The sequence below is a fragment of the Carcharodon carcharias genome, chromosome 10 (genome assembly GCF_017639515.1).
Source record: "Carcharodon carcharias isolate sCarCar2 chromosome 10, sCarCar2.pri, whole genome shotgun sequence".
NCBI classification, from domain to species: Eukaryota; Metazoa; Chordata; class Chondrichthyes; order Lamniformes; family Lamnidae; genus Carcharodon; species Carcharodon carcharias.
Window position 1 is genome coordinate 151,239,661 of NC_054476.1, and position 23,808 is coordinate 151,263,468.

Consider the following 23,808-nt stretch of genomic DNA (forward strand, 5'->3'; position numbering starts at 1 on the left):
AGGGACCTTGTCAAAGGCCTTATTGAAATCCATGTATATAACATCCACTGGCCTACCATCGTCGATCATCTTTGTCACTTCCTCGATAAACTGGATCAAATTAGTGAGACATGACCTCCCCTTCACAAAACCATGCTGCCTCTCACTAATACGCCCATTTGCTTCCAAATGGTCGTAAATCATGTCACGAAGAATCTTCTCCAATAATTTCCCTACCACTGTTGTGTTTAGTTATTAGACAGAGGGCCTTCAAAAGCAGAGCACTCCAAAAAAAAGCTTACAACACAAAGTTGTCTTTACATTTGTCTACCCAAATTATAACTAGATCTTCTCTCATACAAAGGTATGTGTGCTCAAGTATGCAGAATTTTATCTATCCAGATTTTTCACTTAAATTTAAATGCAGAAACAAGAAAGGAGGATAAAATTAAGAAAGCACTCACATGACTATTTTTGAAATTTCAGGATAACTGTTAGCCCAGTTGGTAGGTTTGTTTTTCTTCCTTTCTTGATGAGGCTGGAAAACAATTCCATGGCCATTAGCAGCCTTACAGTTCCTTGTCCAAGTCAGAATTCATTAGGACTGATAAGGTATTCGGGGATCCCAGTCAAACATAACCCACATTCAGAGATAGATGCCCACTTTTCAGTAAAAGTCAAAGGTCATGGATAGAAACCTGCATTAATTTTCCCCCTTCACCAGTCCAAGAACATTGAAACCAACTATCACCATTCTAGTAGATTGGCTGAAGCAGGACTTGAATCTTGGACCTACCTGCTCTTTGTGACTCAGCTCCACTCTAAACAATGTAGTTATTAACTGAGCCATTAAGGGAGCAGTGAACAGCCTACAATAAACTTCTCTTTCTAAATTCAACTTCATTCTTCGTACAGTGCAGGTTTATTCAAATGCTTTGATTAAAGCATACTTTTCACAGTTCAGTAATATCACAAGCCAGCAAGGGCTCTACAACACTCATGAGTCTCCAACTTAGTTTCCAAATTCCATGTGAAACAATTCAATCCTAGACTGGCTGCTGACCAAAGCGATCAACAAGGTTGAACATTTGCAGCACTGATAGCACAATTAGGTCTGTAGTTTGAATATTTTCTTTAGATGTCATGAACAAAAGGTGTTGGATTGGAGAAAAGCAAATTTTAGGGATTGAAGAGTTCCAGCATTAACTAGGTGGACAAAGCTGGGAGACAAATACCAGACCAATGCTGGGAATTAATTAAAAAAACATTTCAAACTTGAGGCCAAAGTTTCATGAATAAGCAGATTACATCAAAATTGAAGTCTAAAGAAATCAGTATGCAATAAAAGTTAATGCAAGTGTAAGGAACATATCTTTTTAATTTCTGTCAGACTGTGGAAAAATTACAATGGCTGCAGTTTGAAAGACATGTCCACTGGAGCAGGTGAAAGATAAATACAATGTTGTAGTCCTGGAACAGAGTGTGCCATGAAAGACAGGATGGTGCCGAAAGGAGTCCTGGATCAAGGGAGCTGCCTGACAACAGCATTTTAATTGGCTACTGACCAGATTTTGTGTGGTGGCAAAGCATCTGAATAGCTCCTAGCCTGAAAGGAACAAGACCTAAAACTTCTTTGTCCTGCGTGTGGAAGATTTCAGTAATTCTACAATAATAGCTAGCTTGTTTTTTTTTCTCCTCATATTTCTATAACCTGCTCTCTCTCTGAGGAAAAAGAAAAAAATGGAAAACCACTGTTAGAGACATTGAAAAGCAAGTTGTCAACCAGCAAACTAATTACTCAAAGTGCTGGAAAACCACCTAGTGTCATCAAAAAGAACTGAAAGGAATTTGGAGGACATCAATCAAAATCGATCCATCGAATCCTGTACTCCAGATTGGTACTATAGAACTGTTTTATCCAATCCTGAAAATCCATGCTTTGTGTGTCCTGCGTGTCGTGTGTGTGTCCTGCGTGTCCTGCGTGTCATGCGTGTGTGTCATGTGTGCATGTGTGTGTCCTGCGTGTCGTGCGTGTGTCCTGTGTGTTATGTGTGTGTGTGTCCTGCGTGTTGTGCGTGTGTGTGTGTCCTGTGCGTCATGCGTGTGTGTGTCTTGCGTGTTGTGCATGTGCGTGCGTCTTGTGTGTCGTGCGTGTGTGTGTGTCTTGCGTGTTGTGCGTGTGCATGCATCTTGCATGTCATGCATCTTGTGTGTTGTGCGTCTTGCGTGTCAGAAATCAATAAATTTTTTAAAAGTCAATAAATCAAAGGGGGGTAAACAGCCCCTGGTGGGGCAATGTAACTAAAACAAAACGTCAAACAAAATCAAATCAAAATGTCATTTCCAGGGGTGAAGATGAGCCCCAGCCCCAGCCCCAGTCCCAGCCCCAGCGATGCCCACCGGTCACGGAAAGCCTCCAGAGTACCAACGGGCACCACGTGCTCCCTCTGCAGGGCCACCCGGTCACTTGGATGCAGTAGAGGGGCAGGCAGTCGGGCTGGATGACCGCCCTCGGCCGCCCGCTGCCCGGACCTGTTGATGGCCACCTTGGCCAGGCCCAGGAGCAGGCTTACGAGGAGATCTTCCTCCCTCCTCGCAATCACCCCCACTCCACACTGGGTGACCAAAGATCAGCAGCGTGGGGCTGAAGTGCAACCAAAGATTGAGGAGCAGCCCCTTCAAATAATAAAAAGAGGCTGCAACCTCTGGCATTGTATGTATACATGGAACACAGACTTCCCCTTGGCTGCTGAAAACGCATGCGGCCTAGGAGTCCGTAAATCGCCTTAATCTCCTAATGCATGGCACTGCTGCATGCAACAACCTTCATGTCAGGTCCCTGATGGAAATAGGGAGGACTCCCACATAGCAAGCCCTCCACTGGGGGCCTCCCGATTTTTCTTTCCATTTACAAAGCTAATTAACCAGGCTCCAGTGCATTAGGTTCTGACAGCATTTCGAAGCACAAAAAGGCACTTATTTTCCTCCCTCACCAGGTCCAGTCCAGAGGAATCGATCCTGGGAGGGGAGAATCAGAAAACTTAACCGATTGGGAGAAAGCACAGAGCATGACAGAGGAGCAGCTACACAGTATAAGTGACCCCCCCACCGCAGCCACCCCCCCACCACCCCACCCCCACACTCGGTTGAAGAGCCTTGGGATCCAGACCAAACATGTCCAGCATTGGAAAAATGAGATGCTGGCAGAGCATCAATCACTAGTGCAGCCACTGGGGGTCACAGCAGACTGCTGCAAACAGCAACTCAAATGGAAAAGATGACATTGAGTCAGATCGTTTTACCTCACTCTGGTCTTCCTGGGAATTTAAAAAAAAATCATTCATGGGTTGTGGGCTTCAATGGCTAGACCAGCATTTATTGCCCATCCCTAGTTGCCCTTGAGAAGGTGGTGGTGGTCTGCCTTCTTGAACCGCTGTGGTCCATGTGGTGTAGGTACACCCACAATGCTGTTAGGGAGGGAGTTCCAGGATTTTGACCCAGCAACAGTGAAGGAACAGCGATATATTTCCAAGTCAGGATGGTGTGTGGCCTGGAGGGGAACTTCCAGGTGGTGGTGTTCCCATGGTGTCTGCTGCCCTTGTCCTCCTAGATGGTAGTGATCGTGGGTTTGGAAGATACTGTTGATGGAGCCTTGGTGAGTTTCTGCAAGGCACCTTGTAGATGGTACACACTGCTGCCACTGTGCATTGGTGGTGGAGGGAGTGAGTGTTTGTGGATGGGGTGCCAATTAAGCAAGCTGCTTTGTCCTGGATGGTGTCAAGCTTCTGGAGTGTTGTTGGAGCTGCACTTGTCCAGGCAAGTGGGGAGTATTCCATCACACTCCTGACTTGTGCTTTGTAGATTGTGGACAGGCTTTGGGGAGTCAGGAGGTGAGTTACTCGCTGCAGGATTCACAGACTCTGACCTGCTCTTGTAGTCACAGTATTTATATGGCTAGTCCAGTTCATTTTCTGGTTAATGGTAACCCTCAGGATGCTGATGGTGGGGGATTCAGCGATGGTAATGCCACTAAATGACAAGGGGCAATGGTTAGATTTTCTCTTGTTGGAGATGGTCATAGCCTGGCATTTGTGTGGCATGAATGTCGGTTCAGGCCTGGATATTGTGCAGGTCTTGCTGCAATTGGACATGAACTGCTTCAGTATCTGAGGAGTCATGAATGGTGCTGAACATTGTGCAATCATCAGTGAACATCCCCACTCTGACCTTATAATGGAAAGAAGGTCATTGATGAAGCAGTTGAAGATGGTTGGGCTGAGGGCACTACCCTGAGGAACTCCTGCAGTGATGTCCTGGAGCTGAGATGACTGACATCCAACAATCACAACCATCTTCCTTTGTGCTAGGTATAACTACAACCAGTGGAGAGATTTCCCCTGATTCCCATTGACTCCAGTTTTGCTAGGGCTCCTTGATGTCACACTCAGTCAAATGCAGCCTTGGTGTCAAGGGCAGTCACTCTCACCTCACCTCTGGAGTTCAGCTCTTTTGTCCATGTTTGAACAAAGGCTGTGATGAAGTCAGGAGTTGAGTGACGCTGGTGGAACCCAAATTGAGTGTCAGTGAGCCGATCATTGCTAAGCAAGTGGCGTGTGATCACACTGTTGATTACCCCTTTCATCACGTTACTGATGATGAGGAGTAGACCAATGGGGCGGTAATTGGCTGGGTTGGATTTGACCTGCTATTTGTGTACTGAACATGCCTGGTCAGTTTTCCACATTGCTGGGTAGATGCCAGTGTTGTAGCTGTACTGGAACAGCTTGGCTAGGGACACAGCAAGTTCTGGAGCACAAGTCTTCAGTACTATTGCTGGAATATTGTCAGGGCCCATAGCCTTTGCAGTGTCCAGTGCCTCTAGCTGTTTCTTGATGTCATATGCAGTGAATTGCATTAGCTGAATACTGGCATTTGTGATGCTGGAGAACAAAGGAGGAAGCTGAGATGGATCATCCACTTGGCACTTCTGGCTGAAGTTTGTTGGAAATTCTTCAGCCTTCTCTTTTGCACTGATGTGCTGGGTTCCTCCATCATTGAGGATGGGGATATTTGTGGAGCCTCCTCCCCCAATGAGTTGTTTAATTGTCCACCACCATTAACAACTGGATATGATAGGACTGCAGGGCTTAGATCTGATCCATTGATTGCAGAATCCTGTATCTCTGTCTATCATTTGCTGCTAATGCTGTGTGACATGCAAATAGTCCTGTTTTGTAGCTTCACCAGGTTGACACCTCATTTTTAGTTATGCATGGTGCTACTCCTGGCATGCCCCTCTGCACTCCCCATTGAATCAGGGTTGATTCCCTGGCTTGAAGGCAATGGTAGTGTGGGAAATATCCTGGGTCATGAGGTTACAGATTGTGTTTGAGTACAATTCTGCTACTGCTGATGGTCCACAGTGCCTCATGGATGCTCCGTCTTGAGTTGCTAGATCTGTTTAGAATCTATCCCATTTAGCACCCATGCGAGAGGACAAATCCTCCTAACCGTAACATTGCCTTGAGACAGTTCTCCATAGAAGACCTGTTTGGGTATTCTGTAGTCATCTATGCAGGAGACATGTCCTGCCTACCTAAGTGGAATTTTCCAGAGGGTGGTCTCAATGCTTTTTGAACCCAGCACAATGGACGAGCTCATTGTTTGTGATTCCTTTGAGTTCTCATGATGGACCTTGGGTATCTTTGGTGAAAAAAATAAAGAGCTTTGACGTGGGGGTTAATAGAGATGTTCAAAATTACAAAGAGATTTGGTAGAGTAGACAAGGAGAAACAGTTTCCACCGGTGGTCACCAGAGGATGCAGGTTTAAGATGATTAGCAAAAGAACCAGAGGAGAGATGAAGAGAATTCTTTTACTCAACAAGTTGTTATGGCCTGAAAGCATGATGGAAACAGATTCAGCATTGTAACTTTCAAAAGATGAATACTTGAAAAGGGTGAGTACTTGAAAAGGAAAAGGAAAAGTTTGCAGAGCCAAAGGGAAAGAGCAAGTGAAAGAATCAAAATAGACTGTTTGTTGAAAAATGCACAGACACGATTAGCTGAATGGCCTCTTTCTATGCTGTTACAGCCCACTACAGTGATAACAATTTTTATCATGTTGAATAAATAGGTAGTTTGGAATGTCAGTTGAACAATTCCTGGCTCTTTCTCTACTCTTTCTTATCACTTTTTGATAGCCAATAGTTTATTTTGTAGTAATAACTCCAAAGCACAACTTAATCTTGGTAAATATATAACAGCTTTGCTGTTGAAAATTTTGCTTAGACCAAGAACTCAAGAGACCAGATTACAAGCCAAGAATTTTGCAAGCTTTAATTCACAGTCTACTTCTTAATTTCATAATTCTTCATGGAACTGAGTGACAGAAAATACTTCATAAAGTCACATTTTGCCCGATAATGATTTGAATTTTGTGTCTTGCTGCTGTCACAGGAGGTCACGAGATATTGGGGTGTTGGGTGGGGGGGGGGGGGGGGGGGCGCGGGGTGCATTTGAATGATCCTAACTCATTTAGCAAAAAGAACCTACAGTCCAGCAACTGTTGCTTGACTAAATTCCAGGACTTTGTGCTTCCATTACTCTGCCCATTCAAATTGTGAAAAATCTCCCTGACTGCAGTCCTGAATTTGCCTACTATCTGATTAGGCCATACTTGCCCTTCCTTAACTGTCATGCTAAAGCTTAACGAGCGTTCCTGATTCATTTTTCCTGCACCATTTGCTATATTTTTCACCTCTGAGGTAGAATGTCACTTAGCCGCCTTCTCTGAAACATTGAATTGGCCAAGTTTTGCCAGGCTTTCCAAATAAATTCAAGTTTTCCAACATTCAAGCTCATGGATCTTCTAGGTGACATCGGTGGCTCAATGGGTGGCACTCAAAGCCCTGAGTTAACTTCTATTTGAAGTATTAAAGCACAAAACCTGGCTGACACTCCAGCACAGCTCTGAAGGAAGGATGCAGCACCCTTAGAGTTGTTGTCTTAGGAGTGAGGCATTAAACTAAAGTCCTGCCTGCCATCTCAATTGGATGTAAAAGATCCCATAGCACTATTTCAAAGAAGAATAGGGAGGTTCTCCTTGGTGTCCTGGCTGTTATTTATCCCTCAACTAACATCACTAAAACATTGCTGGCTGTAAGAGTTTGCTTTGTGCAAACTGGCTAATGTGTTTCCTACAATACAACACTGACTACACTTCAAAAATACTTCATTGCCTTTAAAGTGCTTTGGGGTGTCCTTGGGCTGTGAAAGGCACAGTATTGAAAGTAACTCTTGTTTTCTCCTCTGCCTCATCTCCAGGTTTTGAATTCTTCTTTGTGTTTTGATAAACTGGCCACAGGCCAGAAAACTTTGCTGTTTTAGCATGGCAACCTCTGAATTATATTCCACTACTTGAGCTCTATATATCAGCATCCTATCCATATCCTATCTACTTTGTTGATGCCGTTTCTGCAATGACTGAATATATTCATTAGTAATGATTCAGATCTCTTTCAACTTTACTTGCATTTATAAAGCATGGCAATGCCACACATGGTGGTGAGTGCCCTCAGTGTGAAGACAGGACTTTGTCTCCACAAGGCCTGTGCGGTGGTCACTCCAACCAACACTGTCATGAATAGATATGTCTGCAACAGGTACGTTGGTGAGGCCGAGGTTAACTATATTATCCCTTTGTGGTGGTTGTGGAGATGGCATTGTGGTATTGTCACTGGGCTAATAATCTAGAGACTTAGGGTAATGCTGTGGGGACCCGGGTTCAAATCCTACCATGCCTGATGGTGGAATTTGAATTCAATAAAAATCTGGAATTAAAAGTCTAATGATGACCATGAAACCATTGTTAATTGTTGTAAAAACCCATCTGGTTTGTTAATGCCCTTTAGGGAAGGAAATCTGCTGTCCTACATGTGACTCCAGATCCACAGCAATGTGGTTGGCTTGTAAATGTTCTCTGAGCAAGGGCAATTCAGGATGGGCACTGGCCTAGCCAATGACACCCACATCCCATGAATGAATAAAAAAAAAGGCCTGGCCTGCCAGCAGTATCCTTTGGGACACAGTTAGTTTGATCATTGGCGGTACTACCAAGCCACTCTTGGCAATGGACATGGAAGCCTCTGTACAAAAGTACATTATGTGCTCTTTCTATGAGTGTTTGCTGCACTTATGTTCACCATGGATCAATACCGATTCATCATCCGAGGTTAGGTGGTAATCAGCAGGAGGTTTCCTTGCTTATGTTTGACCAGAAGCTATAAGACTGTATGAGGTCTGAGTTCAATGCTGAAAACTCCCATGGTCACCACGTCGCAACTGACTGTAATTAACTGTTCCCCCCAAATCTGGAGGGCCTCTTCTACTGATGAAACAAAACATATCCAGGGAGAGTGATGAAGCAAAAACAGAATTACCTGGAAAAACTCAGCAGGTCTAAGCAGTCTGGGATGTTGGTCAATGGATATGACTAAGTTAGGGTGATTCTATTTCATTTCAGACATCCACACCCTGGTCACAAGAGTGGCAGCTTGCTCACTGGGGTTCTGGCACAGCCACTGAATGGGAAAATGGTCTCCTCAAAACTCACAGCTTAACACTGTCCAATTGAGATTTCAACCATTCGTGAGACATTTGGAAATCTGTTCATAGCTGATCATTGTTAATAATTCTTTCTTTATTATTTACTTGACAGTTGATTGGAGTTCATCAGTAGCAACGGGTTTTGTGTGAACTTTGGCCTCTGTTGTCCTTTGGGCACAGTCTCACTATTCATGCTGCAGAAAATAATCTTGCTCTGTCTCTCCATTGTTCACTGGGGTCTACATGTCCTTTGCAAGAATGAAGTGTATCACCAGTCCAATTGCCAGTACAAGTGGTCCTGAAAGGAAGGCTAGGCCACGACGAATGATCAGTTGTTTTGTGGACAAGATTTCTCCAATCGTGGTCACTCCAGTGTCCACAATGGAAGACTCATCTGTCACCTGGTCCTTGTTTATCTGTTGTTCCAATTGACAAACATTGGGAATCGGATCCACTGCGCTGTTTCCTGTGTTCACTTCTGTGAAGGAAAGTTAAATTGAAAAGTTGTAAGTAAGTGATGGTACCAGTTGATCCAATTGTTATTAGGAGGGCTGGTGATCAGACCAATGATCTCCTCCATGACCACCAGTCATTGGCAATACCACATGATCTATATACAAGAGATTCATCCTGTCAAAAACACAGTGACCAATTTAAGTTCTTGGGCCCCTAATTTTGGATTATTTCAATACAGGGTCTCCCTATTCATTGTCTACAGAGAGTTGGCTGTGTAGCCCTCCCAACAAAGTTTAATGGGCCATCTCAAAACATTATTTAACAGTAGGTTAACTTCAAGCACATATACATTGCCTCTTTTCTTTGACCATTTAGATTTCCATTTACAGTTCAGATCCCTCCAGGATCCAACTGAGATTTGAGCCACTAATGGGCTATTAGGTGAAAACCATTACTTCACAACCATGTAGTCACATAGCTAGCAAGCTGACCAAAGATTGGCAAAAGTTCAACAACCAAATCATTGGCGGATTTGACCATCAATCACCACAGGTCAGTTTAAACTACAGCTCTACTGGTCTATTAGAAGTTAGATCGCTGAATACTGGAAATCCCAGAAGTCACCAATAGCCTATTCAAGCACAATGGCAATAAAACAGAAATGGCCTCTCACCCTTTCTACGTGCCTCTACTTCCAGTTTCCTGTGTATTACATAACTTTATTCATTTGTACCTATGCACTAATCACAGAGCTTTGATTTTAAAGTTATTGTTGCTTCACTGACCTCCAACATGGGTTGGGATCTAAACTAGGGGTGAATCAGGATGGGATGCTCAATTACAGCAGATGTCCTAAGCATCTTTTGCAGTGGGAATTTCTGGCAGCACAATTTAGTTTGATAGATCACGTTGAATAATTTAATGAAAATATACCATCAATGTTTCTCACTCTAGTCATATTTGTTAATTGAAAAGTGTAGTCCTTATGGTTTTATTTAGTGTGTAATAATGTACCTTTATGAATAATACTTGTTAGGAAGGATCACTTGATCTGTAGTAACCAATAGGAGGGTAGCGCGGGCTACCTCAGCAGACTGTGTAGAGATAGAGTTGGAGTTGAAAGCACGTGCGTAGTTGCTGCTGAGTATATTGTAAATAAACTTAATGTTCCCAGTTAAGAAGCGTCTGCAGTTCAACCCTATTACTAATACTACAACTCAGCCACCCTACAACAGGAAGTGATTTAAAGTCAGCACAATGTTCTTTTTTACCTGTTGAAATTTCCTGGATGTGGCCACCAGAGGCACTATTTGAGGCATCCACATCTTTTTTCACACCTGCGTTAATCAGAGCCTTTCAACAAAGCACAAAATCATCATGAAATGTGAACGCTGGGTATATCTGCTAGTTTTTGGGAATTAGTTTAATACTAGTTGCACACTTAGCCCAGTTTGGAGACTTGGCATTTCAAGTCTTGCATCAGGCGATAGCCCAGCAACATATTGTCCTGGATTTTCATAGTCAGTGGCAAAACAAGGACAGTCACCACTAACATTGAAGAGAACTGCCCACAGAAATCTAGCAATCTGGGGATCTAGTGATCTCTGTGGTGGGAAATTCCCCTTTCTCTATTGCAGTTTAAATCTGGCGCTAAGTCAATGAAATGTCTTGGTGTGCAGCAGTGATGTCAGCAAGCAGATAGAGAACCCATCAAATTGATGAATTCACATACAGCAAACCAGCAAGTTAAAAGCACTTAAAATCGTTCACTGTCAGATAGCTGAATAAATGTGTGGCTCAGTTCCTGACTTCATCACAGCCTTGGTTCAAACATGGAGAAAAGAGCTTAACTCCAGAGATGAGGTGAACATGACTGCTCTTGACATCAAGGCCTCATGTGACCAAGTGTGGCATCAAGGAGCCCTAGCAAAACTGATGTCAATGGGATTCAGAGGGAAAACTCTCCACTGGTTGGAGTCATACCTAGCACATAGGAAGACTGCTGTGGTTGTTAGAGTCAGTCATTTCAGCTCCAGGACATCATTGCAGGAGTTCCACAGGGTAGTGACCTCAGCCCAACCATCTTCAGCTACTTCTTCAATGACTTTCCTTCCAGCTTAAGGTCAGATACTGAAGCAGTCCATGTCCAAATGCAATAGGACCTGGACAACATCCAGGCTTGTACTGATAAGTGGCAAGTAACATTCATGCCACACAAGTACCAGGCAATGACCATCTCCAAAATGAGAGAATCTAACCATCACCCCTTGACATTCAATAGCATTACTATCACTGAATCCCCCAGTATCAACATGCTGGGGGTTACCACTGACCAGAAACTGAACTGGACTAGCCATATAAATACGGTGGCTACAAGAGGAGGTCAGACGCAAGGAATCCTGCAGCGAGTAACTCACCTCCAGATTCCCCAAAGCCTGTCCAACATCTACAAGGCACAAGACTTACTTGGCATCCCATCCACAAACATTCACTCGCTCCACCACCGATGCACAGTAGCAGCAGTGTGTAGCACCTACAAGATGCACTTCAGAAACTCACAAAGTCTCCTTCAACAGCACCTTCTAAAACCACAACCACTACCATCTAGAAGGACGAGGACAGCAGACACATGGGAACACCACCTCCTGGAAATTGCCCTCCAAGCCATTCACCATCCTAAGTTGGAAATATATCGCCGTTCCTTCACTGTGGCTGGGTCAAAATCTTGGAACTCCCTCCCTAACAGCACTCTGGGTGTACCCACATTCAATGGACTGCAGTAGTTCGAGGAGGCAGCTCACCACCGCCTTCTCAAGGGCCATTAGGAATGGGCAATAAATGCTGGCTTAGCCAACGAAGCCCGCATCTCTTGAATGAATAAAAAATATTAAAATAGAAGCTAAAATAATGATAAACTGATCTTATGAAAGAAAATCAATTTTTTTAAAAATGTGGAATTTGTTCATCATTGTGGAGACATTTGACATTCCACAAACATGAAGTTAGCTTTTCAGGGCTATTGAGGTTGTTTAGCAGTAGTTCTGAAGTTAGCATATTGTTACAAACCTAGTTACGCCACGTTGTGTTTTTCAGGGTTTGAAAACTATGACTAACAGTGGCTAGAGGAAAGGCTCTTATCAATTAAGGATTGCATTGGAGATTACAACCTGCAGAAATCTCTCTACAGCGGAGGAGTGTAGTCTGACCAGTAACAACTTTTCCACTTTCAAATTTCCACTTTATTCTGCACATGCGCTGACTCCCAAAGTTGTTGTCAATTTAAGAAGAGCAATGAGTAAAAGAATTTACATTTGCTTTTTGGGTAGCAGAGTAACGCAGTGGGTAGCATCCCTGCCTCTGAGCCACAAGCTGCAAGTTCAAGCCCCACTCCAGGACTTGATGGCCACCGGTGGGGCGGGGGGGGGCATTCATAATGCAGGCAAACAGGTTGAGTATCAACTTGAAAATCCTTCCAACACACACCAATGGAAGGAGGCAAGAGCGGGAGAGATTCCAGGTCAGTCATGTGATGCAAAGAAAATTGGATCTGCTACCATCACTATTCCTAACTCCAGGCTACAACATGCATGTAAAAATGTATGTTGCCACGGCAACTTGGGCTCCCTGAGGGGCTGGTTGGCTCAGCTGGCGGAATGGCTGGTGTGGATCAGATTGGTGCCAACAGCACGAAGTTTGATCCCTGTTCTGGCTGGGGTGGATTCAGGCCTGGCCTCCTTGCCCTACCCATTGTGGGTTGGACCTGCCCTCAGGCAGGGAGGAGAAGGGGGAGGAAGTAGCCCCCTGGTGGCCAGATGAAGAAAAACATTGGGAGATGTGTGGGGAATTTGGTGACTACTCATTCTGCCACCTGGGTACAGTGAATGGCACAAGGAGAGAACAGGGTGGGAAGAAAAGAAAAACTTACAAAGAAAAATTGGTGTCATAACTTACCTCCACTGAATGCTCTTACCTGATTGGATGCTTCGTTCCAGTTGATTCTATAAATCACTGTCAGAAAGAAAACTAATTGTACAAGCACACAAATGAGCATTCCGGACCAGAATCCTGCAAAATAATAATGGTACAGTGAGTGTGGAGACAATGCTGTTGAGTTTTCCTTCCACTGCCATTCCTTTATGGAATATTTCAGTCTTTATCAGATGGCTGGTGTCAGCCTGCACGGAGCTACTGGTCCACATTTGGCCTCAGCACCTCTGGATTCTGGAGGGGAAGGACTTAGCCAGAAATCCCACTCCTGATTGATATATAATGATCTGTTCCTGCATGAAAGCTGGGTGAGACCCTTGACTCGACTCAGCTGTGATGCTCTCCTCCTGCCAATACTCCAGCGTCTATGGTTACAGATGAAAAATGGCCATGGGAGGAAGGTGCCCTATCTAATGGGACAGAGTGAGGATTGATAAAGATTGGCCCCAAAATCACACAGGGCTGGTTAGACTCATGCTATACCCCAGGGACAGAACTTCTGCCCAACTACAATCTCCTTGAGGTGATCTTGAAATGGAATGGTATCATCAGTATATTAACGAGAGTGCTTGGAGGGTGATAATTTCTGGTAAAGAACAAAGGGAAAACTATCTAAATTCCTACCAAGTACACCCTGTTTTGCAGCAAACATCAGTGCGATTCCAATGGGAAGCCCAATTATGTAATATCCAACTAGGTTACCGATAGCTCCCAGTTTCTGCTTCCCAGCTCCTCTTAACACTCCACCAAGTACACCCTGTAGAACAGACAAACGGAATATATTACACCTGTTGTGGTTTCTACAGAAAGAAAACAAAACCTAGTGACTTAATATGTCCCCAAATAATTCAGAACCAATGGATTACAGTTTGAACACTGACATGTATGTTATGTGGGGAATAGCTTATGTGGTCAACTAGCCTTCATATATCGTAGACATTAATGATATAAAGTAAAAACTCATTTCTCAATTAATAACATCAAAGCACACGGGTTAATTAGATCTCTCAAAAAGGCTGTGGATGCTGGAGATACTGAAGCTTTCAAGGCTGAAAAGATTTTTGTTGTGTAATGGTATCAAGGATTATGGATTCAAGGCAGGAAAATAGATTTCAGGTACAGATGAGTGATGATATAATTAACTGGTGGAGTAGACCCAAGGGGTTGAATGGCCTCCTTCTGCTCCTATGATCCTATGTGGCTATTGGCTCTGCAGCTGCAGTCTCCATTACAATATGATAAGAGCAACTACATTCCACTCCTGTGGGCTCCATGTTTCAAACTGATCTCATCAACTTTAATAAAACTCCAGCTTAAAAAACCAATTAAAATTAAAAACTACAGGGCACCTGAAACAGACATACTTCAAACCAAAGCAGGAAAAAGACAATGAGGATCAATTTCCTGAGGGGCTTCTCCCAATATAAGGTCAGCAATGGTTCTGTTGAGCCCTTTTTAATTGCCAAGTGGGCAATTGCACTTAGCCACCTCCAGCAGTCCCATCTATCATCACTGTCAGTATCCCTCCAATTTGCATCACTCCTGCTGATGTTAAGGAGCAACTGGACACAGCAAAGACTCTGATATTGCAGAAGACCAGTGCACCAGAGCTAACCGTTCTCCAACCAATTGTTTCACTACAGCTATGAGATCGGCTTCTACCCAATAATTTGGGACCCCAGGTATCTATTATTCTCAACACACAGGATAAATCTAACCCAGTTAATTGCTGCCCTAACGGCTGTCTCTCAATCATTTGAGATCAATCAAAAAATGATAGTAAATTTTACAGCACGGAGTTCACTTAAGTGTTCACATCACACAAAAGCCATTTGAACCATGTGAGTCTCCTTACATTCTGCATTTTTTTTATTCATTCATGGAATGTGGACATTGCTGGCATCCTTTATTGCCCTTGTGAAAATGGTGGTGAGCCACCTTCTTGAACTGCTGCAGTCTATGTGGTGTGGGTAATCTCAGAGCGCTGTTTATGAGGACATTCCAGGATTGAGACCCAGTGACAGTGAAGAAATGGCACTATAGTTCAAAGTCAGAACGGTGTACGGCTTGGAGGGGAACTTGCTGCTTTGTCCTTCTGGGTGGTAATGGTTATGATTTTGGAAGGACCTGTTGAAGAAACGTTGGTCAGTTGTTGCACTGTATCTTGTAGATAGTACACACTGCTGTCACTGTGCGGTGGGAGTGAATATTTAAGGTGGTGAATGGGGTGCTAATCAAGTGGTTTGCTTTGTCCTGGATGGTGTTGAGCTTCTTGAGCGTTGTTGGAGCTGCACTCATTCAGGTAAGTGGGGAGTATTCTATCACATTCCTGACTTGTGTCTTGGAAATGCCTTTGGGAAGACACGAGGTGAGTTACTTGGTATAGCCTCTGACTTGCTCTTGTAGCTACAGTATTTATGTAGCTGGTCAAGTTAGATTTCTGGTCAATGGAAACATCCAGGATGTTAATGGTGGAGGAAATCAATGGTGGCAGTGCCACTGAATGTCAAAAGGACATTCCTTTGGTTAGATTCTCTCTTGTTGGAGAGGGTCATTGCCAAGCACATGGAATGTTACTTGCCACTTATCAGCCAAAACGTGCATGTTCTTTCAGCCTTGCTGCACATGGAAGGGGACTGCTTTATTATGTGAGGAGTCACAATAAATAATGAACATTGTCCAATCATCAGTGAACATCTCCACTTCTGACCTTATGATGGAGAGAAGGTCATTGATGAAGCAGCTGAAGATGGTTGGGCCTTGGACACTATCCTGAAGAACTTCTGCAGTGATGTCCTGAGATGATTTGGCCTCCAACAATCACAACCATCTTCCTTTACACAAGATATGACTCCTACAAATGGAAAGTTTTCCTCCCTCATTCCCATTGACTTCAATTTTACTAGGGCCGCTTGAGGCCACACTTAGTCAAATGCTGCCTTGATGTCAAGGGCAGTCAATCTCACATTCAATTCTGGAATGCGGCACTTTCTTCCATGTTTGGACCAAGTCTGTAATGAGGTCTGGAGCTGAGTGCTTCTGGCAGAACCCAAATTGGGCATTGGTTATTGCTGAGCAAGTGCCGCTTGTTAGCACTGTCCACAGCACCTTCCAACACTTTGCTCATGATCAAGAGTAGACCAATGGAGCGGTAATTGGCTGGGTTGGTTTGTTCTGCATTTGGTGGGCAGGACATATCTGGGCAATTTTCCACAATGTCGGATAGATGCTCGTATAGTAGCTGTACTGGAATAGCTTGGCTAGGGCTGGGTGTAGTTCTGGAGCACAAGTCTTCAGTATTACAGCCAGGAGGTTTTTGGGGCCCATAGCCTCTATTAGTCCCATGCACTCAGCCATTTCTTCATATCACATGGAGTGAGTTGAATTGGCTGAAGACTGGCATCTCTGATGGGAGGGGCCACAGGAGGAGGTCAAAATGAATCATTGGCACTTTAGGGTGCTGATGGTTGCAAATGCTTCAGCTTTCTCTTTTGCATGGGTGTGCTGTGCTCTGCTATCATTGAGGATGGGTGCTCCTGGCGTCTCCTCCTCCAAGTTAATTGTTCAATTATCTACCACCATTCATGCCTGGACAAGGCAAGAATGCAGAGCTTTCATCTGATCTATCATTTAGATCTTCATCTCATTTCAGTAATATATCCTCCTGTTCCTTTCTGCCTCGTGTATTTATCTAGTTCCCTCTTAAGTGCATCAATGCTGTTCACCTCAACAGCACCATGTTACAGTAAGTTCCACACTCTCACCACCTTCTGGGTGCAGAAATTTCTCCTAAGTCCCTACTGGGTTTATTAGCAACTGGCTTATATTTATGGTTTTCAGTTCTGGCCTTGCCGCAATTGGGATTATCTTCTCTACATCTAGACCATCAAACCCTTTCAGTTTAAAGACCCCTATCAGGTCACCAGCCCCACCTCACCCACCCTACCTCCTCTCTTTTGTAATAATGCACAGATACTGAAATACTCACTGTAGTGGCATCAAAGAAATGAAAAGCAGCAGATTGTGGAATGATGTCTGCAACTAAATGAACAATTTCTCTGGAAAATGAAAAGAGGGATATTAGAGAGCTTTCAAATGATTCTGGGTTCATTTTGTAAATGTTTGTTGATGAGTTTTTATGCTTGAAGAGTTTTTTTTACTTACTTGTCACTGGTGAAGATATAGCCCACCACGTTCTTTATTGCTCCAAGTATCATTGTATTTACTAAGGAGATGCACACTGTGCAAGTAAATATATATGTAAAAGAATTCTCATCAAATAATCACAGAATCACAGAGCAGAAGAGGCCCTTTGGCCCATCGAGTCTGCATCAACACGTGAGAAACACCTGACCTACCTACCTAACTAATCCCATTTACCAGCACTTGGCCCATAGCCTTGAATGTTATGACATGCCAAGTACTCATTCAAGTACTTTTTAAAGGATGTGAGACAACCCGCCTCCACCACCCTCCCAGGCAGTGCATTCCAGACCGTCACCACACTCTGAATATAAACGTTTTTCCTCACATCCCCCCTAAACCTCCTGCCCCTCACTTTGAACTTATGCCCCCTTGTGACTGACCCTTCAACTAAGGGGAACAACTGCTCCCTATCCATTCTGTCCATGCCCCTCATTATCTTGTACACCTTGATCAGGTCATCCCTCAGTCTTCTCTGCTCCAATGAAAACAACCCAAGTCTATCCAACTTCTCTTCATAACTTAAATGTTTCATCCCAGGCAACATCCTGGTGAATCTCCTCTGCACCCCTTCCAGTGCAACCACATCCTTCCTATAATGTGGCGACCAGAACTGCACACAGTACTCCAGCTGAGGCCTCACCAAGGTTCTATACAACTCCAACATGATCTCCCTACTTTTGTAATCTATGCCTTGATTGATAAAGGCAAGTGTCCCATATGCGTTTTTCACCACTCCACTAACATGCCTCTCCGCCTTCAGAGATCTATGGACACACACGCCAAGGTCCCTTTGTTCCTCAGAACTTCCTAGTGCCATGCCATCCATTGAATACTTCCCTGTCGAATTACTCCTTCCAAAGTGTATCACCTCACACTTTTCAGGGTTAAATTCCATCTGCCACTTATCTGCCCATTTGACCATCCTGTCTATATCTTCCTGTAGCTTAAGACACTCAACCTCACTGTTAACCACCCAGCCAATCTTTGTGTCATTCGCGAACTTACTAATCCTACCCCCGACATAGTCATCTATGTCATTTATATAAACGACAAATATTAGGGGACCCAGCACAGATCCCTGTGGTACACCACTGGACACTGGCTTCCAGTCACTAAAGTAGCCTCATCACACTCTGCCTCCTACAACTAAGCGAATTTTGAATCCACCTTATCAAATTACTCTGTATCCCATGTGCCTTTGCCTTCTTTATAAGTCCCCCTATGTGGGACCTTGTCAAAGGCTTTGCTGAAATCCATATAAACTACATCAACTGCACTAGCCTCATCTACACACCTGGTCACCTCCTCAAAAAATTCAGTCAAATTTGTTAGGCATGACCTCCCTCTGACAAAGCCATGTTAACTATTCCTGATCAAACCTTGCCTCTCCAAGTGGAGATAGATACTCTCCTTCAGAACTTTCTTCAATAGTTTCCCTGCCACTGACGTGAGACTCACTGGCCTGTAGTTCCCTGGCTTATCTCTACAGCCCTTCTTAAATAGCGGAACCACATTAGCTGTTCTCCAGTCCTCTGGCACCTCCCCCGTGGCCAGAGAGGAATTAAAAATTGGGTCAGAGCCCCTTCGATCTCCTCCCTTGCCTTCCTCAGCAGTCTGGGACCCAAATCATCCGGACCTGGAGATTAGTCCACGTTTAAGCCTGCCAACACCTCCAATACCTTGTCACTCTCTATATCAATTTGCTTAAGAACCTCGCAGTCTCTCTCCCCGAGTTCGATACCTTCATCCTCATTCTCTTGGGTCAAGACTGAGGTGAAGTATTCATTCAACACTCTACCGATGTCCTCTGGCTCCAGCCATGGATTGCCCACTTGGTCCCTAATGGGCCCTACTCTTTCCCTGGTTATCCTCTTCCCATTGATATACTTATAGAATATCTTGGAATTTCCCTACTTTTACCAGCCAGAGCTTTGTCATATCCCTTCTTTGCTCTCCTAATTGATTTCTTAAGCTCCACCCTGCACTGTCTGTACTCCACTAATGCCTCTGCTGATTTGCTTCCCTTGTACCTGCTAAAAGCCTCTCTTTTCCTTCTCATCGTAACCTGAATATCTCTGGTCATCCATGGTTCTCTGGGCTTGTTACTCCTTCCTATCACCCTAGAGGGAACATGTTGAGTCTGTACCCTCCAATTTCCTTTTTGAACACCACCCACTGTTCCTCTGTAGATTTCCCCACAAGTAACTGTTCCCAGTTTACCTTGGCCAGATCCTGCCTTATTTTACTAAAATCCACTCTCCCCCAATCCAAAACATTTTTTTGCAGCTTGTCGATTTCTTTGTCCAAAACAAACTTAAACCGTACCATGTTGTGGTCGCTATCACTAAAATGCTCCTCCACCACCACCTCAGCCACCTGTCCGGCTCCATACCCCAGAATTAGATCCAGCAATGCGCTGTCCCTTGTCCGACCCTCTACATATTGTCCTAAAAAGTTCTCCTGTACACATTTCAAGAAATCCACTCCATCCAAACCCTTAACACTGTGTCTATCCCAATTAATGTTGGGAAAGTTAAAATCACCTAATATAATTGTTTTTACACACCTCCAAAAATTGGTGCACATATTTGCTCCTCAATTTCCCGCTGACTATCTGGGGTTCTATAATAAACACCTAATAATATGGTTGCCCTTTTTTATTCCTAAGCTCTACCCACAAAGCTTCATTCGATGCCCCCTCCAAGATATCATCTTTCCTTACTGCAGTAACTGACTCCATAACTAATAATGCAACGCCTCCTCCTCTTTTACCCCCTCCCCTGTCTCGCCTGAAGATTCTATATCCCGGAATGTTGAGCTGCCAATCCTGCTCTTCCCTCAGCCACGTCTCTGTGATGGCTACTATATCAGAATTCTACGTGTTAATCCTCACCCTTAAATCATCCGTTTTACCTGTAATACTCCTGGTATTAAAGTAGAGGCCATCCAGCCTTGCCTTACTCCCTTGAAACTTATTGTAGCTGTACTCCCTCTGACTAGATTGTTTTACTGTATTATGATGTGTCCCTATTCTGCTAACATTCTGTGTCTCTTCCCCGGCTGAATTAGTTTAAACTCCTCCCAACAGCACTAGTAAACCTGCCCGCAAGGATGTTAGTCCCGCTGTGGTTCAGGTGTAGACCGTCCTGCATGTACAGGTCCCACCTTCCCTAGAAATGGTCCCAGTGATCCAGGAATCTAAAACTCTCCCTCTTGCACCAACTCTTAAGCCATGTATTCATCTGTGCTATTCTCCAATTTCTGAGCTCGCTAGCACGTGGCACTGGGAGTAATCTAGAGATTACAACCCGAGAGGTCTTGCTTTTTAGTCTACTTCCTAACTCCCTGAATTCTTGATGCAAGACCTCATCCCTCTTTCTACCTAAGTCATTGGTACCAATATGTACCAAGACCTCTGCCTTATCACCCTCCCCCTTCAGGATGCCCTGCAGCCATTCAGTGACATCTCGGACCCTGGCACCAGGGAGGCAACACACCATCCTGGAGTCATGTTGATGGCCTCAGTAGCGCCTATCTGTTCCCCTGACTATACAATCCCCTATTACTATTGCTCTTCCTCCCTTCCTCCCCTGTACAGACAGGCTGCTTGTGGTGCCAGAAGCTTGGCTCTGTCCACACTTCCTGGAGGAACCAGCACCCTCATCAGCCTCCAAAACGGAATACTGATTTGTGAGCTAGACCCCAGGGGACTCCTGAACTACCTGCCTGTTTCTCTTGGACTGCCTGGTGGTCACCCATTCCCTTCCTTCCTCAGGTCCCTTCAGCTGCGGTGTGACCACCTCTCTAAACGTGCTATCCACGATGTTCTCAGACTCGCGGATGCTCCACAGTGTCCCCAGCAGCCGTTCCAGCTCTAAAACCTGAGCTTCCAGGAGCTGCAGCTGGACACACTTCCTGCACACATGCTGGTCCCGGGCACTGGAAATGTCCCCGGCTTCCCACATGGAGCATGAGGAGCACGCCACGGCTTTGAGCTCTCCTGCCATGACTTATCCCTTTAAATTAAATCTTTTAAGTCAATTACTCGAGGGCCCTTCTTTCCTGATCCTCGTTACTGTAGAATATATAAACTGTAAACCACAAAAAGACCTTAAACTATAAGCGATTAAAGTAGTAAATACCTTACCTATTACTTACTGGTGATTCCTTTCCCTTGTAGCCTCTCCTGCTGTAGCACGCTCTGAAGATTTAAGAAGTTGGATAGCAAGGGAAAAGTGCAAAGAGTACCTCGTCCCCTTTGCACCGAATTCCCGCATGGCACGAAATTCGGAATACCCACTCTGGCTGTGCCCCACTCAGGATGTGCTCGCTCTCCTGTTCCTGTGCAAGCACACTGTAGCGTGCTTCTAGATAGTCCCTTTCTTAAACAGAGCTGAGTTGACTAACCACAAGTTATGCTTCAAATAGTAATTAACACCTATTCAGGCCCTAATCAGGCTTCAGGTGATTGACAGTTAACTGTCGCACAGTCAGCTGAGTCAGCTACCTTACCAACCTTTTAACTAGACGACCGAACTTAAAAAAATTGAAGAGAAATTAAAGAGAAAGACTTACCAGTTCAATTCTCGTTTTGCACCAAATTCCCAATACCCACTCTGGCTGTGCCCCACTCAGGATGTGCTCTCTCTCCTGTTTCTGTGCAAGCGTAATCTATTTGAAGTTCTAGACTATCTTTCTGAAGAAAATTGCTGTCGCAGTTTTTTCTTTCCTCCTCTTTTTCCAAAACAGGACCTCCCCACCTCCCTTCTGTTTTCCTGGGTATCGATTCCGTGATGGATTCAGTTGGATGGGACCCATCCCCTCCCTGATCCTTCCCTTAACTCGCAAGGGAACTTCTCCCTTGTTAAATCTAGACAGCGAATGTCAACCTATTTGACTGTAGCGGAGGGCGCATCGCTGTTAGGGCTGGTCGCATCCTTCTTGTCCACACCCACACCCTGGATAACCATCAGGAGCAGGGCCAATGGTTGATTTTCCCCCTCCCTGATCCAGATTGTTGAGATCGGCCTCTAATTGGCATCCCAGTGGAGATCGACTAACTCAGCACAGATCAGACATCAAACATCTCATCTCTATAAAACATACACAGAAAACAGAAAATGTTGGAAAAAACTGAGCAGACTAGGCAGCCTCTGTGGAGAGGGAAAGAGGGTTAGACATTTCATCGGAATCAGCAAAAAGTTAGAAACGGAACAGATTTGAAAACAGGTAGAGAGGCAGCGAAATAGGGAAGGGTGGATGGAATGAAAGGGAAGCTCTGTGATGGGGTTAGGAGGCAGGAGTGACAAGATAACAAAAAGCATGATGGTGCAAGGCAAAGTGGCGGTGGTAGGTCAAGGCAAGATACAGAGAGCTGGTCTTGGGGAGCTCTAAATAGCAACAGTAGCGTCATTACCAAAACCTGCACCTGGGAAAATGGAGCATTTGTTATGGGGCTGAATCGTCTGGTCCCATTGGTGGCAGGCATCATGGCGGACAGGGGGGTGGGGGTGGGGGGGGAGGACAATTCGGCATGGGAGGCAGAAATCAGTTCCTCACCAGCGTGACATCACAGCGGGTCATCCGATGATGTCCACCATGGCGGAACGCGAATCCCACTGGAGGCCGGCATGAACACGATTTGCATCCCGCTAATGAGATGCAAAGTAAGGCCCAACTAGAAACGTCGCCCCACGCTACCCACGCCAGATTTACCGTTACGCCGGTGGGAAAACACGCCGACCCAAGCATGACATGTAGAAGTCAGGATTTATCGTTAGGGCCTTGCTCAGATCGTGGACATCCGAGGAGCAGAAGATGCTGGAGCCCGACAGCTACCAGGCCCTGGAGGAACACATGCATCGCATGTTGGGTGGATCCTCATGGACAAGGGCTCCATCACGATGCAGCTCATGGAAGGTGGAAGGCCCCTGTTGATGCTTTGGGCCTGCTTCGGATCATCATGGTCTTGTCGACGATGGGGGTGGGGAGAGGAAGGCTTAGCTGTGAGTGGGACAGGAAGGTGTACTGGGGGAGGTGAGGGTGGGCGGGGGGAGACAAAGGTATCAGGGTAGGTGAGGTTGGGACGTGGGGGGAAGGGGGAATGAAGGTGTCGGGGGTGAGGTGGAGGGGGGAGGAGGGAGTATGGGGAGGAAGGACTATGGGGAGGAGGGTGTAATGTGGAGAACACAGCAAGTGAGGAGATAGGTGTAAGGGGGAGGAAACTGTAAGGGAGGGAGTTCAGAGGGGGAAGATGTCCGGGGGGAGAAGGGAGTTCGAAGGGGGGAAGGTGCCCAGATGGAGGAAGGAGTAAGGGTGGAGGAGGGAGCAAGTGTGGGGGGTAATGTCCAGGTGAACATGCAAGGGAAGGGTCCGTGGAGTCAATGACTGCCTCCTAGGGAGAAAACTGAGAGTGGGCTGGGTAGCAGGGAATGATGCATGTGAGAGGGAGCCGGTAGGATGGGAGGGTGAGGTGCTCGGTAATGGTAGAAGGGATGGTGAGGGTGGTTGGTGGGCCATCGGAGGTATACACGGACCCGGGGGGTGGGAAGGAGGAGGTCAGGGAGGCCAACATG

At 45.1% G+C, this 23,808-nt stretch overlaps 1 protein-coding gene across 1 annotated transcript in view; it reads right to left on the reverse strand.

The window, feature by feature from the left end:
- Positions 1–2,303: 2,303 nt before the first annotated feature.
- Positions 2,304–23,808, reverse strand: part of LOC121282898 (multidrug and toxin extrusion protein 1-like) — a 58,947-nt gene continuing 37,442 nt past the window's right edge. The window contains exons 12-19 of the mRNA XM_041196708.1: positions 17,192–17,267; positions 17,016–17,085; positions 13,652–13,784; positions 13,011–13,105; positions 10,312–10,393; positions 8,828–9,062; positions 2,973–2,997; positions 2,304–2,594 (exon numbers count right to left, since the gene is read on the reverse strand). Of these exons, the coding sequence (XP_041052642.1) occupies positions 2,304–2,594; positions 2,973–2,997; positions 8,828–9,062; positions 10,312–10,393; positions 13,011–13,105; positions 13,652–13,784; positions 17,016–17,085; positions 17,192–17,267 (1,007 nt within the window). The remainder of the gene's footprint in view (positions 2,595–2,972; positions 2,998–8,827; positions 9,063–10,311; positions 10,394–13,010; positions 13,106–13,651; positions 13,785–17,015; positions 17,086–17,191; positions 17,268–23,808) is intronic.